At 37.4% G+C, this 23121-nt stretch overlaps 1 protein-coding gene across 1 annotated transcript in view; it reads left to right on the top strand.

The window, feature by feature from the left end:
- The window catches only part of POL{LAMBDA} (DNA polymerase lambda (POLL)), a 238720-nt gene that overhangs the window by 171120 nt on the left and 44479 nt on the right, over positions 1-23121 (top strand). Inside the window, exon 10 of the mRNA XM_089833317.1 lies at positions 6235-6325. Coding sequence (XP_089689443.1) covers positions 6235-6325 — 91 coding nt within the window. The remainder of the gene's footprint in view (positions 1-6234; positions 6326-23121) is intronic.

Raw genomic sequence — 23121 nt, 5'->3', positions numbered from 1 at the left:
CTTTATTGCCTCGATCGTGAGTCATGTAGGTGATGGAGTCGCGACCCATTCACTTGTAGTGGGATGACTCATTAATGGACTGTCTATATCCATGTGATTGACACAATGTTGATGCAAGTTTCATTTATTGGCCTTGTCTATGGTCATTTGTGCATTCATATGTTCTGTAATGAGAGATTTATTGCATCTATTATGATCATTTTGAGCTTATGTCTTATTTTAGATATCCTGTTAACTCCATTGCATGTTGGTGAACACATTCATTTATCCTCATTAATTCAATTATTATAACTTTATTTTTTTACTAACTTGACCATTCAATGTAATTCTACTTGTGAATAGTTGTCTTGTTTTTTGTTCTCATTTTTTTCCAGGTGATCCATGGAGGAACCTTCTCGATTTTTCACATATGAAGATGTGTCTATGCTTCCACTTGATCACATTCAAAGGACTCGTGTACTTCTCTTGGATCTGCAAATGTTCCATATGGCTTGAAGACAATCAAATTACTTCATATTGAAGATTAAGTTGCAGATTTTTGTAAATTATGGGTTTAATACCCCTTGATATGATTACCCCAAGTAAAGATTAAAGGGGGGTGTTAGAAGTTGTAATCTTTCCTTGGTGTGTTTATAAACCAAGGTTAGACGTCCTTTTGTTATTGTTATAATATATTAGGATATAAGCCAAGGTATCTTAATATATTTCTTTTTTGTCCTTTTTCCACTACATCTTATTTTGTCCTCTAGTGGAATATGTGAGGACAAATATTTATTGTAATTTGTAATTTAGATTATTCCTCCTTAAGAAGAATCTCACACTTGGCCTCACACACTTATGAATGGTGACATTCATAGACATGGGAGTTACATTCTAACTCCTCTCTCTCATCTCTATTTAAGAGATGACCCTCCTCTCTCATTTCTAATGATGAGGTTTCTTCCTCTTCTCAATTATTGTATGAGCAATTGCTCTCTCTCACTCTCTCTCTCTCTCTTCTTAGACTTTTCATGCCTCATTCATAATGTCACAAGGGGTTTTCTTTGCTTTCTCCTTTCCAAATATCTTGTCTCATGGTGTTGGATCTTGAAGCTTTCTCTCTCCTATCTTAAGGTAATATCTTTTCATGCATTAACTCGCTTAGATTCTTTCCTGGTATTGCTTATTTACATATTTCTTTTTCCATTTCTAACAGATAAGATTTGTTATGCATTGATAAAGCTATTTTATAAAGTTAAATTTAAATATTTAACTTTATCAATGCATAGACTATAGTTTGTGGGAAATATTTAAATTAAAAGAGTCCCCTTTATTTTATAACATATTGGAGACATAAGTTACATAAAGGGAGTTATGTTTTATCCCACATTGAGAAAACGAAGGATGGAGCTCTTGTGAGAACACTATAAAAGAAATGGAAGAGCTTCTTTTATGCATGCTTGGAAATATCAAAGAAATTGGGTAATTTTTTGGAGATTATGTCTCAATAGTTTGAAGGACGAAATCCCTTCAAGCTAGAAGTCTTGACGCTATTGAAAGATATGGTCTTGAGATTCAACATAGTAGCAATCTGAAAAAGCAGATACGAAAAAGCAGTCCGAAAAAGCCGAAAAAGCAGGCTGAAAAAGCGGGCCCGAAAAAGCAGGTTGAAAAAGCGGGCTCGAAAAAGTAGAACCGAAAAAGCAGGCTGAAAAAGCAGTTCGAAAAAAGCAAAGAAGAAGGGGCAGCATTGAAGGAAATTATTATAGCCATCTACAACCAGGTTCTTTTGTTCGTATTGCTTTTTAGGGTGTTATAAGCTTTCAGCTGTAAGTGTGCATTATACTAGCATTATCATTTTGTAATCCATGTAAATGCTAAAGTCTTGGCCATATTTCATGAGCATTGTAATTGTCATTGCAATTAAGAAGATAATAGTTGCTGGTGTCATTTAAGCAATTTAATATCATTATTTATCAGCTAGTTAGTTTGCATACCAACTGTTTGTAAAAATGTCAGTTGGCTGTAGGTGTTCATTTCTCATGCTTAGATCATATATATGCACTGAATATTGTCAAAATTAGTAGCACACTCATGTTAGGTCATTGTGTAGTCCATTGTAGTCTTCTAGCATAAGATTCTCATTGATGCAAATTGAAGAAAAAGTCATTTGAAGCTAACTGAAATACTATATCAGTCATACGTCCCTTGCATGTGAATTGTTTGATGAAATTCCTTGAGCTTTCATCATTTTTTTTTGAGGGCAGATTTGAGGAGGGCCATTACAGTGGTATCAGAGCTTGCTTGCAAAGTGTTTGACGGAATGTCAAACAATTGAAATATAAAGATTTTTGGTGTTTGAAGAAGTTATAACCTAGTGGGGTTATTACAAGTATGGAGATTGTCAAAATCTTTCCTAAAAGGTTGAAGTGACATACTTTAATACATGATCGGTGCGAAAGATGGAAGGATGATTTGCTACGTGTGGGGATAAAATATACTCATTGATGATTGAGTACTCGTGTGAAATTTTTCATATTGAATTATGATGCGTTTACCTGTATAGGCTACTTAAACTTGCCTTCCTGGTTCATTCTGTTCTTGCTGAATGAGGTAAGCGTTCACACCTTCTTTGGAGTTGTAAGCGGTCTGCAACATAGATTTTTTGTCAAGGAACCTTGTCGTTTCTTTCTCGTGGTGAGTCCCTTTTCATTTCCTCATTAGTTATTGTTGGAATTTCTACTTTATGGTATAATAGTTCTGTTAATCCTTTTCATTTCAGTCTTTTGTTTCTGGTTAAAAAAGGAAGATTTTAGTTTCTCCGTCCTTCATGGCCACGTCCCGCCTCAAGTTACCAAAAGAAAAACCAACAACTGCCCTTACCAATTTTCTGCTAGAATTAAAAGATATTTTCCTCGTTGATGAGGACATTAGTAAGCTGCTGACTAGATTCTAAAAGCCTAAACTTGGGTCCATCAAAGAAAAGATAGCCGAGTGGATTATTGCAGACCGCAATTTTTTCAGAGGCGATTCTTTGCCCAAAACTTGTTTTAGAATGCAGAAATAGGTATGATGCCACCCAGAGGTGTATTAGGACATACCTCGGTGAAGTTTTGGTATATGGGAAACAGGGTTATGATCATGGGTGTCCTAAGGATTCCAACATACGAAGAATATGAGGCTTGGACTATCGGTCTCTTAGACTCCAAATTTGCATCAGACCCCAATACGTTCAACAATGCTAGAGCCAAAAATTGGCTACCCAAGCTTGAGAAAGGAGGTTCTTACCTTCCACATCTCCTGACAAGGGAGCATATGATATCTGAAATAAAAGATGTGATCACCCTTCTGAACAGAGTAAAGGGAAGTAAAAATGCCTTTTATTGGGAAAATTGGATGTATTTCTTTGTTCAAGCTATTGAAAGTGATGGGAGGTGTATTCATTGGACAAAAATCATAGCAGACCAAGTACACGATGAACTTTTACAAGCACTTGGGGTTTGTAGTTTTTACATGACTTTGTACTTGTTCTTCATTCTTGCATGCTGTAAAGAGTGGGTCAGATTGCCTCATACCCTATGGGTTAATGATATGCCTATATATGACCATTTTCCTTCTTTGTAGAAAGAAAAGAATTCGAGTGATTTCAAAAGGGTGCAAGATACTTTAGTTGCTAAACTGGCTTTGAGTTGTAGGGTAAAAAACAATGAGATTGATTGAATAAGTGGCACATTTCATATCTATCTATGGCAGTTTCTTCACCCAATTCCCAAATTTACATATATTCAAGTGGGTGGATATGAAGGTAAATGTCTTAAGTTGCCTTGATACTTCCTAGATCGTTATGTTCTAATTGAATTCTGTAGACAGGTGGTAGAGGTTAACAAGAGTTGCGAAGCTAAGAAGGGTTCTGGTTCTACTTTTCCTATAGAACTCGACCATTATCGGAGCAAGAGCATTCAAGATACTTTTGGTCTCCAGCTGGAGTTAAAAACAATGAATCTAGCAGCCTATTCCGCTCATTCTAGTTTTGATAGCAAGGGTTTCGCTCATCCCCTATTTGAGTTGCAACCCTCATTTTCTCATGTTCCTCATTTGGAAGACTTTTGGGCTGACTGTGGGGAGGATTATGAAGTGAGGAAAAGATGGTGGTCTAGACTCACCTTGAAATAGATAAAAGAGTTTAAGCTACAGATAAATGTGAAGGGTGTAAAAGAAGATAAAGGTGAAGAAGTAGTTGATCCTTTCTATGTAGCTCAAGTCGAAGCTTTTCCCTTTCCAGAAATAGATTGGGATTCACCTGAAGAAGATGATCATTAAGTCAGAATTGATCCCTTCATCAAAAGAAGTAAGAGTTCGTTGAAAGAGAGAAGGAAATCTATGATACGAGATTCATAACAACATTTGGAAGAAGTGCCCACCAGCCTTAAATCAACTCTACCTATTCATAGTACTGACAAAGCTGTAACATTTTCCTCTGCAAATGTTTTAAACGTTGAAGCTTAACTTGAACCCAAAGTTCAAAGTTCTGTTCAACAAAGCAAATTCGTTCCCGCACCAGGAAAGAAAGAGGCCAAAGAGCTATTGTGGTGAATCCTAGTACAAAATCGATTGAAGTTGAGACAGTGGCTGAATCTGCAAGAGAAGAGACACTTGAAGTCATGGACCAAAGTAACCAGCAAAAAGTAAGTGGTGTCAATGCTCCAAGTTCTTTGGCCATCAACACTTCCCCTGCTTTACAAACCCCCTCATCCAAAAGCACTTCCTCTGCACCAAATTGGTTTGACTTGTCAATGAACAAGAAGAGAAACATAGTACCTGCAATTTTCTTAGTGGAAGACATGGTTGGAAAATGCTTGGGTAGAACCCATAAGGCCAAAAAGCCAAAAAGCCAAAAATAGAAACCATGCTCGAGGTTGATGAGCAGATAGGGAATTGGGTGGTTAATGTCTAGAAGCCTTCTAAAGATAAAAATTTAGATGACATTATGCCCCAAGATTACACAATAGAGAAGCAATTCAATTGACTAGCTTATAAAAAGAAAGTGTTCCTTTCTTGCTTTTTTTTTTGTTTATTTGAACTTCTCTGCTGTTGTATGTTTCAATTTGTAAGGGGAGTGCCTTTCGTTATAGGTACTTTTATGTTGCTAGTTAATTGCCAAAGGGATAAGTGATTGTATTGGTCTATTGGTGTTTACACTTTTGAGATTAGTATAATGTTGGATTTTCTTTTTTGCAGGGTTTCTTCTTGCAAGAGTTTCTTCACAGAAATCTAATGCTCTAATTTGTATTTTCATGTTTTTTTCATTGTTTCTTTAATTTGGCTTGATCACTTCCTTTAATGGAATACATCTTTTTTGTGGTAATATTTTTGTTGTGCCATTATCCCTGTTAATGACCATTCTAATTTTGGGAACTGCTTGTCAAATGGTTGTCTTTGTTAATGACAACAGAAAGGGCAAATATGTGTAGTCTAATGGTTGGTGAAATGAAATAGCAAGGCAATTGAAACAAGCTTCATGTGAAGAAAAAGCTGAAAATTATACCCCATGATAACTAACTTTGCTTGGAATCTCAATAGGGATTAAAATTCTTAAACCACACAATCCCCTCACATGTGATGTACTATAGCTTTATCTTTGAAAATGCTATAAAATTTTAAAGCAAACATACAATAAGTAATCAGGATTTCTAAGTTCATTTATCTCCCTAGACACAATCCTTTCCTTGCTTCCATACATGAAGGTGTTTGTAAGCCTTGTTATTTTAAAATTTCTTGGGGATTGAGGTTGGTGATGGCATATATAAGACAGGGATACCATAAGCTAGACAAATTCATTGCAGCTCCATCAGCCAAGATATTGGGAAATTGAAATCAACCTTAATGTGTGTTATATGCATTTAGATGGCCAAAATTTTGAAAATTGCATCAATATACAACTTAACAATCAGTAAATTATTCTCACATCAAAAAGAGATGCTTTATATGGAAATATGCTTTTATTAGTTAGTCTTCTATTGTGTGTACACTGAACTCTTTTCAGTTGTCCAAGGAATGCCATTCTAGAATACTTCATTTGAATTATTTCCTGCGAAATATTCTCTCTTTGCGCTTCAAAAAACGAAGTGCCTTTTGGGAGAGGATAGTCTTGTTATTGTCAAGAAATGAATGAGATTTGAATATTCATTGGAATTTGATATTTGATTTTTAACTTTTTTTTAATGCCTTTGTTTTCAACCTGTTATATTTTTGCAGTCATAAAGGTTTCCTGCAAAAAATTGTGAAATATTTGAAAGAAATTGATTTTCTTAAAGAGGATTTAATGTTCAGCGTTCATAGCATTGAGGTATGTGTTTATCTCTACCATTTATTTTGAGCATGCTATATTACAGACTTAATAGATATCTCAGTGAATTATTTTAATAAATGAGGTAAAAGTTCTAGGCCAAAAGACATTGCTACTTATATTCTGTGATGTCTTTTATACTTCAGTATAAGTCTGCAGGCCCTCAGCAAAAATCCTGAAGAATAGTATGGTAGGTGGTACACATGGACCCCAAGATAGAACTTGCACTGTGCTTTCATAGTCCATAGGAACATTCATAACACCTAACTACAATGACCTATCATCTTTGAGTTTAAAGCATAGCAGATATAGTGTGTAGATGTTAGCTGGTATTGATGTTATATTACGTCTTTATAATTAAACTTATTTTCTACTAAGCTAACTTTCTTTATATATTTTACAACTAAATTAATTTTGTCCCTCATAAATAAAAAGTATGCGCAAAAATGTACTCTTCTCAACCCATTTCCCTAGTACTTTCAATTTTCAATGAAGTATCAGATTATCTCGTATCCATAGGTGCAGGATTAACTAAAACAAAACTGTAGAAAAAGCATGTTGGCCAAATAATAAAGAAAGCCAAAAAAAAAAAGAATAGAAATTTATCTGGGGGTGCATGAGGATCAGTGTGAGGTTTTCACACCAAATAAATAGATAATCATGCTTTTAAATCTGAATTCTTCCTTTGTTAAATCTGAATTTCTCTTTTCTGTTCAATAATGTTATTCTTGTACAGAGGTTCAATCATTTCTATTGTTTACCACTGCACTGTCGTCCTTTTAATTCCTGATAAAAGTTTAAATCATATGGTTGAGAGCTTATTCTTGTGTTTCTTTCAATGTCCTACGAATCACAGCTGATGCAAAAAAAATTCGAGTACTTTTAACCCTTAGAAAATCAGTAGGAAAAGCTATAACACTTCTAGTTTCAAGATACCTATAAAATGAAAGCACTTGAGCACTATATCTTACTTCCTTTTTCTTTTACCAATGATCTCATATTTGAGTAAAAATGATGCTTCCATCGTTGTCTTGTGACAAGCTTTAAAATAAGTATCAAACGTTAGAAGAAATTCATGCATTGTATTTAATTTTTTTATTGCTGAATACAGTGGTGGCTGAAGGGGAGTCCTTGTCTAAGCATATGCTTAAGTTGGAAGGCTTAAGTCATCAATTATATGCTATAAACAAACCTAAAGATGATTAAGAGTTGTCCTAATATCGACGTTACTGGGAGACCTGTCTCCAAACCCTTGGGACACGTCACGGATACTGGGAGACATCTCCCATCTCGGAAACGTCTCCGGAGACTTAGTGGATGCTTAAGGCTCGGGCAATAATGTCTCCCGACATCCCTTGCAATCTCTTGTTGAAAAATCAATGTCTCTACATTGAAAAGAGTAAAAAATGATGATAGATTTCTGAATTTTTCTTTCTGTTCGTGTATCGGCATTTACCATTTAACTATCAATATTTTTGGATTTCAATAGGTAATGACAATCTAATATGAAACATTGAAATATGTAGTTTGAGTTTTAAAATCTGACATAGTGTCATTTTACATTTGTGTATTTAAACCAGAGTAATGAGACTCGCCGCAAGTTGGGCAAGTCTCCCGAGTTATCAAGTTAGGGAGGGCTTGCCGAGTCCAAGTGACTTGTGACTCGGGCTCCACGGGTCAGGGAGGGTGACTCGCGTGACTTGCGGGTCAAGGCATGACTTGCGGGTCACAACTTGGTTGACCCGACCGTGGTAGTCAACTTCCGACAAAGTTAAAACATAAAAAATGGCTTTTTTTAAAATATTGTTTTTGGTTCTTTTTTAATCCTTAAGACCCTAAAAGGGCTTTCATAACACTCTATTGTGAGAAAAAGAAAGAGAGAGAGGAAGAAGAGAAATAGAGTGCCATTGTTTTGCAACCAGTTGAAAGGAAGAGGAGAAAAACTTGCATTTGTGACATTGGAGCAACTATACGCTTGCATTTAGATCATCAAGGAGTTTATAGGAGCTCTTCTCAACATTTCTCAACTCACTTCAAAGGGGTAACAGTTGATTTTTTGGATTTTTATGGTTTTTTTCTCTATGCTTATGGGTTTTTTTGGCTGTTTTTTTTCGTATGTTTATGAGTTTTGTTTTACTTTAGATCTTCATAAAATACAATGCTTAAATGGTAATATTTGGTCTAAAATGTCTTATTGTAGCAACCTTGACATTTTTCCTTACTTATAATGGCTGCTTCAGCTAAAAAGCCCAAGCTCTCTAAAGGCAATAAAAAAGATGAGTGCTGGAAGTACACCATAGAATTTCTTGGTAGAGGTAGAACTCAAACAAAATGTCTATTTTGTAAGGTCATTAATAGTGGGGGGGATAAATAGATTAAAATACCATATTGTTGGCATATGAACAAGAAAAGGAATTAAAACAAAAACAATTAGTAAAGTTAGCTCAGATTGGTTCCAATTCCCTTCCTCACTCATTTGGCACTGCTTATGTATCTAGTTTTACACCCCTAGGTTCAATAGGTTGTGTTGGAGGTGCTTTCCTTCCCCCCTATTGTTCTAGTGTTTCTACTAGTTATATTTCTTCTACATCAATTCCTTGCACTACTAGTGGCGCTGCCCCTGCTAGTGGTACTGGCATTACCTTTGGTCCTAGAGTTAGAAAATCTAGGTTGAACAATTTTTTTGTACCACGTTCCACTCCTGGTGCACAACCCTCACTTGAGAGCTTGGTCTGGAATAGGGAGATCCATGAAGCTGGAAGAAGAGCAATTTGCAAGTTTTGGTATTTCTGCAACATTCCATATATAGCAGCCAGGTACTTCAACTTCATTTATATTTGATTGTTTTACGTTTTAAGTTTTAAATTCAATTTTATAATTTTAACTTGATGTTGAAATATGCTAATTAAAATATTTTTATAAATGTAATAGGACTCCTTATTGGCAGGGGATGATTGATGCAGTTTCCATTTGTGGTGCGGGGTTTAAAGCTCCCATTGAAGATGAGTTGAGTAGCCCCCTCTTACTAGAAATGGTTGAGGAGATGAAACTTGAGTTTGAGGACCATAGAAAAATTTGGAGCCAAAGGGGGTGTACCATTATGACAGATGGATGGACAGATAGGAGGAATAGGACTCTCCTCAATTTTCTTGTTTCTAGCGGAGGTAATTCATTATCCTCTGCTTCACGAAGTCTAAAATTTAATGTATGATTGAATAACTGAAATTTTGTTCTATTGACTATTCAATGATAATTTTTTTTTCAAATTATGACTTTCAGAATCCACCATGTTTTGAAAGTCTATAGATGCTTCGTCACATGTCAAAAATGCAAAATTCTTATGTGATGCTATTGAGGAGGTCATAAGGGAGGTGGGGGAAGAGAATGTTGTCCAAGTGGTGACTGATAATGCAGCTAATTATGTTGCTGCAGATAAAATTTTAACTTGTAAGTTCTAAATATTTTATTTTAGGTTTTTAAAAGTTTTTTAACACATCTAAATTTTTAATTGTTTACTAACTAATTTAAAATTGCTCCAAGAAAACTTCTGATGGAGAGACACCCAAGAATCTTTTGGACTCCGTGTGCGGCCCATTGCCTCGACCTCATGTTAGAGGATATTGGCAAGCTTGAATGGTTGAAATCATGTGTTGCCAAGGTCAAAAATCTTTGCAAGTTCATCTATAATCATGCCTTGGTCCTCATCATTATGACGGAATACATGAAGGGAAAGGAGTTGGCTTGTCCTGGTATTACAAGATTTGCCTCTAATTTTTCACACTAAAATCCTTGCTGAGTTCAAGGTTAGCTTTGAGGTGCATGTTTGTTGGTTCACAATGGAGTTCCTCTTCCTTTGCCACCACCCTTGTAGGGATAGATGCAACAAAATGCATTTATGATGAAGAAGGTTTTTGGGAGCCATGTATGGAGATTGTGGAGGTAATTTAAATTTTAAAAGCTTAAGTCTTAAAATTTTATAAATTAATTTCTCATACATATTTTTGTTTTATTTTTATTTTGCAACTTTGCAAAGTTTCATGATCATCATTCAGTAAATTGTTTTTTTGTTTAATTGTTTTGTACATCACTGAGCCTCTTGTAGCCCTCCTAAAAGTTGTTGATGGGGAGAAACCCACTATGGGCTACATATATGAGGGCATAGATAGGACAAAGGAGGCTATTAAGGCTAAATATGTAGGAGTTGAGGACAAGTATGGCCATATTTGGGACATAATTGATAGGAAATTGCAAAATCAGCTTCATAAACCCATCCACGTGGCAACTTATTACCTCAATCTGGCGTACTGTTTCCGTGAAGATTTCAAGGCAGATGAGGAGGTTCTTAGTGGCCTATACTCTATGATATCGAAGATGGCCACTAATGCCATAGATATATTGCTTGAGATTGATGCCCATAATAATGCAATAGGGCCCATTTTTTCAAGTCAAATTTGCAAAGGAGGTCATATAAAATTGCAGCTTAAGCCTTATACAATCTAGATTCTAAATTTCTAACTTTAAAGTTCAAATTTTGAAATGAGACTAATATATTTTTTCTTTTCCTTTTTTAAAAATTTAGATAGATGGCGGCAAATGGTTGGGCCTTCAACGAAAAACCTTCAGCAAATCGCCATCCGCATAATGAGTTAGCCAAGTAGCGCTTCTGGATGTGAGCGCAACTGGAGCATGTTCGAGGACATCCACTCAAAGAGGCATAACAGGTTGTATGTGGAGAAAATGAATAAGCTAGTCTTTGTGCATAACAACTTGCGCATTAAGACTAGGGAGATTTTGGATAGTGACACCACTCCGATTACTCTAGAGGAGGTTAATCTAGAGTCTGAGTGGATCACTGAGGCTATTTATCTTGTCTTTGATGATGAGGACCTAGAGTGGGTTGACGAGGCAGATAGAGAGGCTGAGGCTGAGGCCATGGCTATGGTAGCAGAGGACCAGAGAGCTACAGTTGTTCCTAGTGGCACCTCACAAGCACTGGCAGAGACTTCAGTTGATGCTAGAGGCACCTCATAGGCTGATGCTATGGCTAATCAGTCATCCAGGACCTACCTTAGATGCCTTACCAAGAGGCATTTTATAGATTATACTAAGCTTGAGGTTGAGGGTGGGGTTGGGGATGAGGATGAGGATGAGGACTAGGAGGCATAGCTTTAGTCTTGTTTTAACTTTTTGTTTAATTTAACATATGATCGGAATTTGGAACATTTGATGATGACTATTGATGTGTTGGATTTCATGGATTTGATATACATTTTGATGGGTTTCATGGATTTATCATTTTATATATCTATGATTCTATGTTTTACTTTTCTATTTCCTTCCGGTACTATTTAAATTTTAATATTTAGCAATTTAGCTTTGTACTTATGTAATCGATGTATGTTTAATTTTTAAGTATGTGCATTGTGATCTAATTACCTTCTATTTCATGATGTTATTGTGTACTTAAGCATTATTCAATAATGGGTGCATGGAATGTTCTTTAAATCTTAAAAATTCTCAAAATTTTGAGGTTTTTTCACTTTGTCGAGTCAGTGTCAAGTCATTGGCGAGTCCAAGCCGGGTCACCAGTCAAGTTACCCTTGCTGAGTCTGAGTCGGGTTCGAGTCATGTTACTTTGATTTAAACTTAATATTATTTGTTGTTCATTCTCTCAAAGTTCTGTGCCATGTTATTTTCTAGAGATTATTAAATTTAAATTTAATTAAAAAAATTCAACGTCTCCAAGTATCCCTGTCTTCTTTTTTGAAAATTTGACGTACCAGTACTACTACTAGTATTGCTACCTGTCTCCAAGTACCACAGTCTCCTAGTTACCTTGGCTTATATTGAATATTTGCTCACTTGCTTTGTTAGTCAAAAGTTTAATGAACCCAACTGTATTCCTTTGATTTTGAGAGTTCAACAAAGATCAAATACATGAAACCTTAACATCTTTTGATCATTGAAATCCGAAAATGGGGGTAATAAGTGATAACAAACTGGGATTTTGTAATGTTCTCGTTCCCCTATGTCTTCTCTAGATCAATATTTCTCTCATTAATAACTAATAAATGATGGAGCAATTGTGAGGGTCATACGGTCCGATTGGGAAGTAGTATAATTAGGACAAGATGCTGTACAGTCAGTTAGGTGCAGGGCCAAATTGGATGATGTATTGAGTAAGAGGCCGTATGGTGCAAAGTCAAGCTAGATGGTGTGCAGTTAGAAACAAAGGCCGTACAGTGTGATGTTGGGTGGATGGAAGGGTGTCCGTACGGGAGATCTTAGGATGTTGTACGGTGATGTACATTAGAAACAGACTTGACCATACGTTATGTGGTAGGGAGGTATGAGGGTTGTAAGGTAGAGGGAGATAGTGATGTACAGTTTGGTGTGGAGGGAAAATGATGAGTGGTCATACGGACTGGGAGCAGGGGCGTAGCTGGACACACTAAACACACCGATTCCACTCAAAGATATTATTAATATTGAATATAATCAAAGCAACTGGATCACGACAAACATAATCTAACTCTAGAAGAGAATGATAATAGAAAACAAGATTAATGCTCCGATTTGCCAGATCTAAGCCAAGTAGTAGACAGACAGAATAGGGTGAGGGTTGAATCCCATCGAAACTAGAATAGCCAAGTAGGGAGGATCTTTCACTTCCGGAATGGGGAACAAAAGAAAATTCCAACTGGAATTCACAATACAAAGAAGAATTAAATCGCATACCAACTACTACCTACATGTCGTGCTTAAATACCTTTCAGAGGAACTTTCTTAGGGTATACAAAGAGAGCCGACTGCCCAACCTATGGAAACAATAAAATTTAAAATGGGTCCGAGATATACTAAATAAATCGACCCATAAACAAAGGCTTGATTAATTATTTATTTTATGACGGGAACATTACAGTCCTCCCATCCCAAAATTTGCTTGTCCTCAAGCAAATGCAATGCTGAATGCTGTAGAATGTGTTCACCTTCCCAAGTCTCGTTGTCCAACGACAAGTGTTTCCAACGTACCAAGTACTCCCTCAGGATACAGTTTCGTAGAGTTTTGTCACGTACATCAATGATCTTAGCTGCTTGCAATACGAGCTTCCCTTCTTCATTGAGTGGTAGAAGATCTGTGGTGTACGGTAGAAACATACTTGACCATACGTTATGTGGTAGGGAGGTATGAGGGTTGTATGGTAGAGGGAGATAGTGATGTACAGTTTGGTGTGGAGGGAAAAATGAAGAGGGGTCATACGGACTGGGAGCAGGGGTGTAGCTGGACACAGTAAACACACCGATTCCACTCAGAGATATTATTAATATTGAATATAATCAAAGTAACTGGATCACGACAAACATAATCTAACTCTAGAAGAGAATAATAATAGAAAACAAGATTAATGCTCCAATTTGCCAGATCTGAGCCAAGTAGTAGACAAACAAAATAGGGTGAGGGTTGAATCCCATCGAAACTGGAATAGCCAAGTAGGGAAAATCTTTCACTTCCGGAATGGGGAACAAAAGAAAATTCCAATTGGAATTCGCAGTACAAAGAAGAATTAAATCACATACCAACTACTACCTACATGTCGTGCTTAAATACCTTTCAGAGGAACTTTCTTAGGGTATACAAAGAGAGCCGACTGCCCAACCTATGGAAACAATAAAATTTAAAATGGGTCCAAGATATACTAAATAAATCGACCCATAAACAAAGGCTTGATTAATTATTTATTTTATGACGGGAACATTACAGTCCTCCCATCCCAAAATTTGCTTGTCCTCAAGCAAATGCAATGCTGAATGCTGTAGAATGTGTTCACCTTCCCAAGTCTCGTTGTCCAACGACAAGTGTTTCCAACGTACCAAGTACTCCCTCAGGATACAGTTTCGTAGAGTTTTGTCACGTACATCAATGATCTTAGCTGCTTGCAATACGAGCTTCCCTTCTTCATTGAGTGGTAGATCTGTGGTGTACGGTAGAAACATACTTGACCATATGTTATGTGGTAGGGAGGTATGAGGGTTGTATGGTAGAGGGAGATAGTGATGTACAGTTTGGTGTGGAGGGAAAAATGAAGAGGGGTCATACGAACTGGGAGCAGGGGCGTAGCTGGACACAGTAAACACACCGATTCCACTCAGAGATATTATTAATATTGAATATAATCAAAGCAACTGGATCACGACAAACATAATCTAACTCTAGAAGAGAATAATAATAGAAAACAAGATTAATGCTCCAATTTGCCAGATCTGAGTCAAGTAGTAGACAGACAAAATAGGGTGAGGGTTGAATCCCATCGAAACTGGAATAGCCAAGTAGGGAAGATCTTTCACTTCCGGAATGGGGAACAAAAGAAAATTCCAATTGGAATTCGCAGTACAAAGAAGAATTAAATCGCATACCAACTACTACCTACATGTCGTGCTTAAATACCTTTTAGAGGAACTTTCTTAGGGTATACAAAGAGAGCCGACTGCCCAACCTATGGAAACAATAAAATATAAAAATGGGTCCGAGATATACTAAATAAATAGACCCATAAACAAAGGCTTGATTAATTATTTATTTTATGACGGGAACATTACAGTCCTCCCATCCCAAAATTTGTTTGTCCTCAAGCAAATGCAATGCTGAATGCTGCAGAATGTGTTCACCTTCCCAAGTCTCGTTGTCCAACGACAAGTGTTTCCAGCCTACCAAGTACTCCCTCACAGTACAGTTTCTACGTACATCAATGATCTTAGTTGCTTGCAATACGAGCTTCCCTTCTTCATTGAGTGGTAGAAGATTTGTGGTTATTGCAATGTTCTGTCCCACATCTTTCTTCAGGTAGGAGACATGAAAGACCTTATGGATGCGGCTTCCTTCTGAAAGTTCCAATTCGTAGGAAACTTCACTGATGTGGCAAGTTACACGATAAGGACCATAAAAATGTGGCTTCAAGTTTTCTTTCCCTTTTGCCTTCAATGAGGACTGCTTGTATGGTTGGAGGCTGAGATAGACCAAGTCTCCCACTTTGAAACTTCTCTCGATTCGGTGTTTATCGACGTACATCTTTTGATGAATCTGTGCCCTTTGTAAGTTCTCTTTCAAGAATCTTAGGAAGTCTTGCCCTTCGTGAAGCTAGTCCCTCGTCCTTGGAGCGTGACTGTCACTCAGAACCATGTCGATAAATGAAAAGGGTTCATACCCATATAGAAGGGTGCCGTCCCAATAAACATGTGCCAAGTGGTATTGTAACAATATTCCCTAGATGCATCCATTTGACCCATGCCCGTTGTCGTGCCAAAACGTAGTTCCGGAGGTAGCCTTCTAGCCACTTGTTCACAATCTTCGTCTGTCTATCCGTTTGAGGGTGGTAGCTAGTACTCAGCGAGAATTCTGTTCCTGCCAACCGAAACAATTTTGTCTAGAAAATACTGATAAACCAACAATCCCTGTCACTAACAATGTTTTACAGTAACTCTTTCAGATGAAAAACTTCTCTGAAAAATAAGTTTGCTACCTACACGACCTAAATATTTGAGGGGATAACAAAGAAGTGTGCTTACTTCGTCAATTTGTCCACCGTCACAAAGGTACAATCCTTCCCGTTTACTTTAGGGAGGTCAATGATGAAGTCCATAGAGATACTTTCCCACTTCTGTTCTGGTATAGGCAAGGGTTGCAGTAACCTCATAGGTAAAGTGTGTTCGGATTTGTTCTGTTGACAGACTGCACATTCTCGTACATACTGCAATATAATTCCTTTAAGTCCCTTCCATGAAAACTTCTCCCCGAGCTATCTATAGGTTTTGAGAAACCCTAGGTGTTCGGGCAAGGGTGAGTCATCTTCAGCATTTTCTGCTTCAGTTTGGATTCAGGTACCGAGTATATCCGATCCTTATAGTAAATGATTTCATTCACCACCTTGTATTGATCATCCTAAGTGTCACTGTCCATCAGCTTACATGCAAATGTATTTTTGGAATATTTCGCCAATAAGTGTGTTTTCCAGTGAGCAAAGATCTAAGATAGTAAACAAAATGATAGGTTTTCTTCACAGGGCATCTGTAACCACATTGTTCACCCCCTTCACATATTCATTGTCAAAATCAAAAGCCTAAATCTTACTTACCCATTTTTGTTGCCTTTCGTTTAGATCTCATTGCTCAAGAAAATATCTCAAACTATTACGATCGTTATGAATGACAAACTGTGCACCTACCAAATACTGCCAGAATTTGGTTAGTGTATGCATGATGGGTAACATCTCTGTCATAAATGGAATATAGACGCTCGCTTGGGTAAGCTTCCGACTCCTATCGGCTATAGGGTGTCTGTCTTGCATTAATATCGTGCCAATTCCCTCTCCGGATGCATCACACTCTAGAATGAATGGTTGTGTGAAATCGGCTAAGGCAAGAACTGGACAAGTGCTCATTGCTTCTTTTAACTTATCAGAAGTGCATTGCACTCTTTCATTTCACTCGAAAGAGTCTTTCTTAGTCAGATTTGTTAATGGTATTTGTTAATGGCGCACTGAGCTGAGAGAAACCGTTTACAAACCTTCGGTAGTAACTGCATAGTCCTAAGAAACATTGCAACTCAGAGAGTGATTTTGGTGGGGGCCAATCTAGGATAGTTTGAATCTTCTCTTGGTGGATGTGTAGTCCATATTTATTGACAACATGCCCTAGGCATAATATTTTTGTCATTCCGAATTCACACTTGGATTGCTTGGTGAACAAGGATTGGGCCTTCATGATCCCTAGGACTTCATTTAAGTGTTTCAGGTGTTCTTCCCAAGTATTGCTGTAAATAAGGATATCATTAAGGAATATCGACACGTACTTACACAGTTGTTTGTTGAAGATGTGATTCATGCAAGACTGAAAAGTAGCTGGTGCATTCGTTAATCCGAAAAAATGACCAGGAACTCATAATGCTCGTAGTGACAATGGAAAGTTGTCTTCTTCCTGCATGTGGATCTGATGGTATCCGTTACGGAGATCTATTTTAGAAAAACAAACTGCACCATGCAACTCATCCAACAATTCATTGATCTTGGGAATAGGGTAACTATTTTTTATTGTTTTCTTATTCAGTGCACGATAGCCCACACACATGCCCATCGTCCCATCTATCTTTTTTACCATTACCACTGATGACACAAAAGGGCTAGATCTGGGATGGATCCATCCTTTTTTGAGTAGCTCTTGAATCGTCTTCTCGATCTCATCTTTGAATTTTTTGGGACGACGACATGGCGTGGTGATAATTGGTTTGGTGCCAGCTTCCAACTTGATGGTATGTTCAAACCCGCAATGGAGGGGTATGCTAGGAGGAATGTCTATAAAAACTTTATCATAGGTACTTAAGATATTTTGAGGATCATCATCCCGGTGGAGTATCTATTGTCCTTCTATAGGTTCTGCCAAAACGAAACAATGTGCAGCCCATGCAATGTCATTGTGTTGAAAGATGGCCTCCATCCGCGGTGCCGAAACTTCCTTCGGTCCTTCATTGGCCATCCCATGGAGAACAACCTTCTTCCCATTGACAACAAAAGTGAAGTCCATCTGTTTGAAGCTTTGAGTATATTCATCAAGTGTCTTTATCCACTGTATGCCCAAAACAACCTCCATATCATCTAGGTCCACTATAAAGAAATCCTCCGTCATAGTGTGGTTAGCCATGGTGATACTCAGTTGGGGAACAAAGTGCATACAGGGCAAAAGTGTCCCTCTGATAACATTGATCTACAATCCAACATGCTCTTGCGCACATCTCAATAGGTAGACTTCTTTTTACCAAAGACTAGTTTATGAAGTGTAGAGTGGCTCCATTATTGAGCATCACAATGCCCCTTTGTCCTTGAAGGGTTCCCCATACACGAAATACTGTACATATCGGGCTCCCTGCTAAGGTGATGGTTCCTTTACGTCGTACTAGTGCGGCGATTCTTTCTTTACAGTTTAGACTAACCATTTTGGAGTCTTTGTGGGGGTGGTCGTCTTTTGTGGGTAGATCCTCTTGGTCCTCATCATTGGATACGACTTCATTGTAGTGTATTTTTTGTTTACCAAGGCATCTATGCCCAGGTTCTCATTGTCCCTTGCAATTGAAACATAATTTCTTCCTACAGGGCTCCTGTTTGGTAGCTTCATCCAATGAAGGCTTCTTCGACAGAGGTTTTTTATATTTGTCCCTTGGAAATACTGGTGGTTTGGAGTATGAGTAACCTCACGTGGATGATGTCGAAGAGGATGCCATGCTTCGTGCTTTTTTTATAGCCTCCAAAAGGGTGGTAGGATTGAATCCTTTTACCAAACCCCTTAGTGGTTCCGTCAATTTGTCCATGAAGAGCACTATCCGTCTCCTTTCATAAATGTCTGTGACGAAAACAGAGAGTTTATGAGATTTTGTGATGTATTGGTCGACCGATCTAGTTTGCCCTAGTTGTGCCAACTCTTTGAAATTAAGTTTCAAATGTTTACCATCAAATCGATCTATCAATCTTTTAATGAATTCCGCATAAGTATTTACTTGGTCATGCCTCAGTGTGATAGTGCCATGATGCCACCATTCATGTGCCACTCCCTCCAAGTGAAGTGCTGCAAATTTGATTGCTTCTTTTGGGATTGGATTAAGTTGGAAGTAAGTATCAGCCTTCATCACCCATGCTTGGGCAGATATGGATCCGGATCTATCAAATGGTGACAGATTTACCTTACTCAACTTTCTTCTAAGATCATCGTTAAAGTATCCTCGGTTTCTGCCTCCATTATATCTCATTCTCAATTTTGCTTAATCTTTGTAGGATATAGCCTCCAAATTTGCATTTTTCTAGTCTTCTCTCAACTGTTCTTGAACTTTCTCAAAGGTTGTCTCTTTTCCTACGTGCGTTACCTCTGTCCATGTAGGGAAAAACGACATGGAAGGTTGAGAGCATGCTGGATGAGGGTTTGTCTTACCCGACACTGAGTCCGTGCTATGACCATTTTGTTCACTAGATATTTATTGTCTACCAATCTCCTGAGAGTTTCTTACATATGTCGTTGAGTATCATTGATTTGAGCTTAATTTCTCAAAAGATCCCTTAATAGTACCATGAGTTTGATAGGAGTGGGTTCTTGATCCACAATTCTATCAACTAAATGTAATCTTCTTCTCTTTTGGCTATAGGCTTTCATTCATTATCCATAGGCTAGCAAGATCATTTGTTCTGATACCATTGTAATGTTCTTGTTCCACTACATCTCTGATCAGTATTTATGCCGTTAATAACTGATAAATGATGGAGCAATTGTAAAGGTCGTACAGTTTGATTGGGAAGCAATATGGTTAGAATAGGATGTCAGACGGTCGGTTTGGTGCAAGGCCAAATTTGATGATGTATGGTAAGAGCAAGAGGTCGTACGGTGCAAAGTCAAGCTAGATGGTGTATGGTCAAAAACAGAGGCCCTACCGTGTGATGTTGAGCGGATGGAAAGGTGTCCATACAAAAGATGTCAGGATGTCGTATGGTGGTGATGTATAGTGGAAATTGACTTGACCGTATGTTTTGTGGTAGGGAGGTATGAGGGCCGTATGGTAAAGGGAGATAGTGATGTACAATTCGGTGTGGAGAGAAAATGAAGAGGGGTTGTACGGACAGGGAGCAGGGGCGTACCTGCATAAAGTAAACACCAATTCCACTCAGAGATATTATTAACATTGAATATAATTGAAGTAACTGGATCACCACAAGCAGAATGCAACTCCAGATGACAATGATATTAGCAAACAAGATTAATGCTCCAGTTTGCCATATCCGAGCCAAGCAGTACACAGATGGAATAGGGTTAGGCTTGAATCCTACTAAAATTAGAATAGCCAAGTATGGAATATCTTTCACTTCTGAAATGGTGAACAACAGAGAATCCCAATTGGAATTTGTAGTACAAAGAAGAAAAATTAAATCACATACCAACTACTACCTACATGCTATGGTTTCTAATAACCCCAACCGGTTATAACTTTGTCAAGCACAAATTCTTCTCTAATTCACTCGTTTGACATTTCATCAAACACTTTGCAAGCAATAAATATATTGCATATCTAAATTCTGATTGCTTTCTAAATGCCAAACTTTAATAAATATGCTTTCAAAGAGCTTCAAAACATCTAACAATGAAGATGCAAATGTTTTTGTATAGCACTGATTACAAATAGGAAATTATGCATCTACATCAATAAGACATTAGGGCAACAAATTCTGATATAAATCAGATTACAATAGATTTATAAAAAAAACCTACCAATGCCCTAAATATCTACTCTCAAACAATGCAAAATGTAGTTAAAAACTTGAAATTGCTCCAAAAAAAACTTGGATTTTACTGTAGCAAGTTACTGTAGCAGTATTGTAGCAAAGTTACTGTAGCAACGATATTGTAGTAGTGGTATTGTAGCAAAGTTACTGTAGCAACAATACTGTAGCAGACTTCCTGTAGCAATATCCAACTTATTCCTTACTCTACAAATCTGGCCCCAGGCGACAAATTTGGCACAATGAAAAGACTGATTTGTTTTCTCCAACAGCCGCAACCCTTCGGAAGAAATTTCACCACCTCAATTATGTAAATCAATGGGAGTGTCCATTCCCAATGATTAATGTAGCAACTGCAAAAACCCTTGGCAATGTAAGTTATCCAGAAGATTAGATGGCAACACATTCGATGATCAACAATGAGGTTGCCCTACCTATTTATTCTTTTCCTCCAATAGATGGACCTCCTATAAGAAATAAAATAATATTTAATTCCTCTTTCTAGAATATTCTTTTAATTGTCACTTTTAATTAAATAAATTAAATATAAAGTCACTTTTTAATTTTAATTTTTTCAATGGCTTTATAAGAAATTAATTTAATCAATTTCTCCTTATTCCTTCACTTAGCCTTTGGAGAATTTAAATGCTAAGAACTCCACTAAGAGGCTAAAAAGATGGGAACATTACAGTTCGCCCCTCTTGAAATTGCTTATCCCCAAGCAATGTTAACTCTGGATGCTGCAAAATTTCTTCACTCTCCCAAGTGGCATCCTCTACTGGTAGGTCCTTGCACTTCACCAAGTACTCCTTGATAGTATGTCTCCTCAAATTCCTCTCCTTGAAATCAATGATAACCTTTGGTACTAAAACTAGTTTCCCCTCATCGTCCAAGGGTAGAAGCACTATAGAAGGAACAATTTGGTGTCCTAATGCCTTTTTGAGACATGAGACATGAAAAACATTATGGACTCTGCTCTTTGCCGAAAAACCCAACTCGTAAGCTACCTCTCAAACTCTCTTGATCACCCTAAAAGGGCCATAATAACATGGCTTAAGTTTTTCAGCACCACTCTTCTTGAGAGTGGACTGGCGGTAAGGTTGCAGCATCAAATATACCATATCACCTACCTCGAAAGTCTGCTCAGTCCTTTGATCAGCATATTGCTTGTATTGATTCTGTGCCTTAGTGATATTTTCCTTAAGAGCCTTTACAATGTCCTAGCTCTCCTGTAATAAGTCTCCAACACTAGGTACTCTACTGTCTGATAGCAACAAATCCATGAAATTGGGTGCCTCATATCAATATAATGCCATGAATGGTGACATCTGGATAGACATGTGATAGGTGGAATTATAACAATATTCACATAGATATATCCACTTAACACAAGCCTTCTGTTGCGCTGCTATTTAATTCTTGAGGTATCCCACCACCCTTTTGTTTACTATTTCTGTTTGACCATTTGTCTGCAGGTGGTAGCTAGTACTTGGAGTGAGCTATGTCCCGTACAATCTGAACAAATCCTGCCAGAAGTGACTCATAAACCTACTGTCCCTATCGCTGACAATGCTCCAAAGTAAGACATGCAACCTGAATATCTCTTCGAAGAATAAATCTGCCACATGTGTAGCAGTGTATGCACCAATGATCAAGAAGTGGGAAAACTTTGTAAGCCAATCAACAACAACATTTATACAATCTTTGCCCTTGGCTATCATTAGTCCTGTAATGAAGTCCATGGACAAACACTCCCACTTCCTGTCAGGCTGGGTAAGAGTGCTCCTGTTTATTCTTCTGTAAGTAGGACATTCTCTAACATATTACAATACCTCAGCTTTGAGCCCTTTCCAAGAAAAATGCTCACGAATTTGGCAGTAGGTTTTGTAAAAACTTGGATGTCTTGCCATAGGCGAGTCATGATGAACTCTCAACACCATCCTCCTCACCTTTGACCTTGACACCAAATAAATGTACCCTTTGAAAATGATGAGCTCATTCATGTTACATCCCAAATTTTTGACCTAATTTAAATTTATTATAGCCATTGAATTGAATGGATTTTCTTTCATAATCATGTGAAAAGAGTAGTTAAATATATGCATTGTATTTTATGGAAATGTTGTTGTCATTATTTGTCGAATTGTTTAATGATGATGGTCGTTATCCTTTATTTGTCATATGATGATGATAGTAGTTACTAGTTGTTTAGTTTCAGAATTAGGGTTAATAATTAAATTCCTTGCTAATATATATGTTAAATGTTATTATGGATTTATCATGGAACTTGTTATTATTGTGGAAAATGTTGCACAAGTGATTGCAGGAGGAGATGAAGGGGAGAAGTATTGCTTAACGGGATCAACAAAATGGGGTACTATCTTAGTCCATTTATCTGGTCGATAGGTATGACGTCTAACTTGGTAAGGACCTAGCAACTTGTAAAGCAAGGTACAATCATTTGGACATGCGTGAGCTATTAGATAAACA

The sequence above is a fragment of the Cupressus sempervirens genome, chromosome 5, assembly GCF_028749045.1.
Source record: "Cupressus sempervirens isolate cs-2001-9-10 chromosome 5, ASM2874904v1, whole genome shotgun sequence".
Classification (NCBI taxonomy): Eukaryota; Viridiplantae; Streptophyta; class Pinopsida; order Cupressales; family Cupressaceae; genus Cupressus; species Cupressus sempervirens.
The sequence above is the reverse complement of the archived record's forward strand: the minus strand, read 5'-3'. Positions and strand labels throughout refer to the sequence as shown.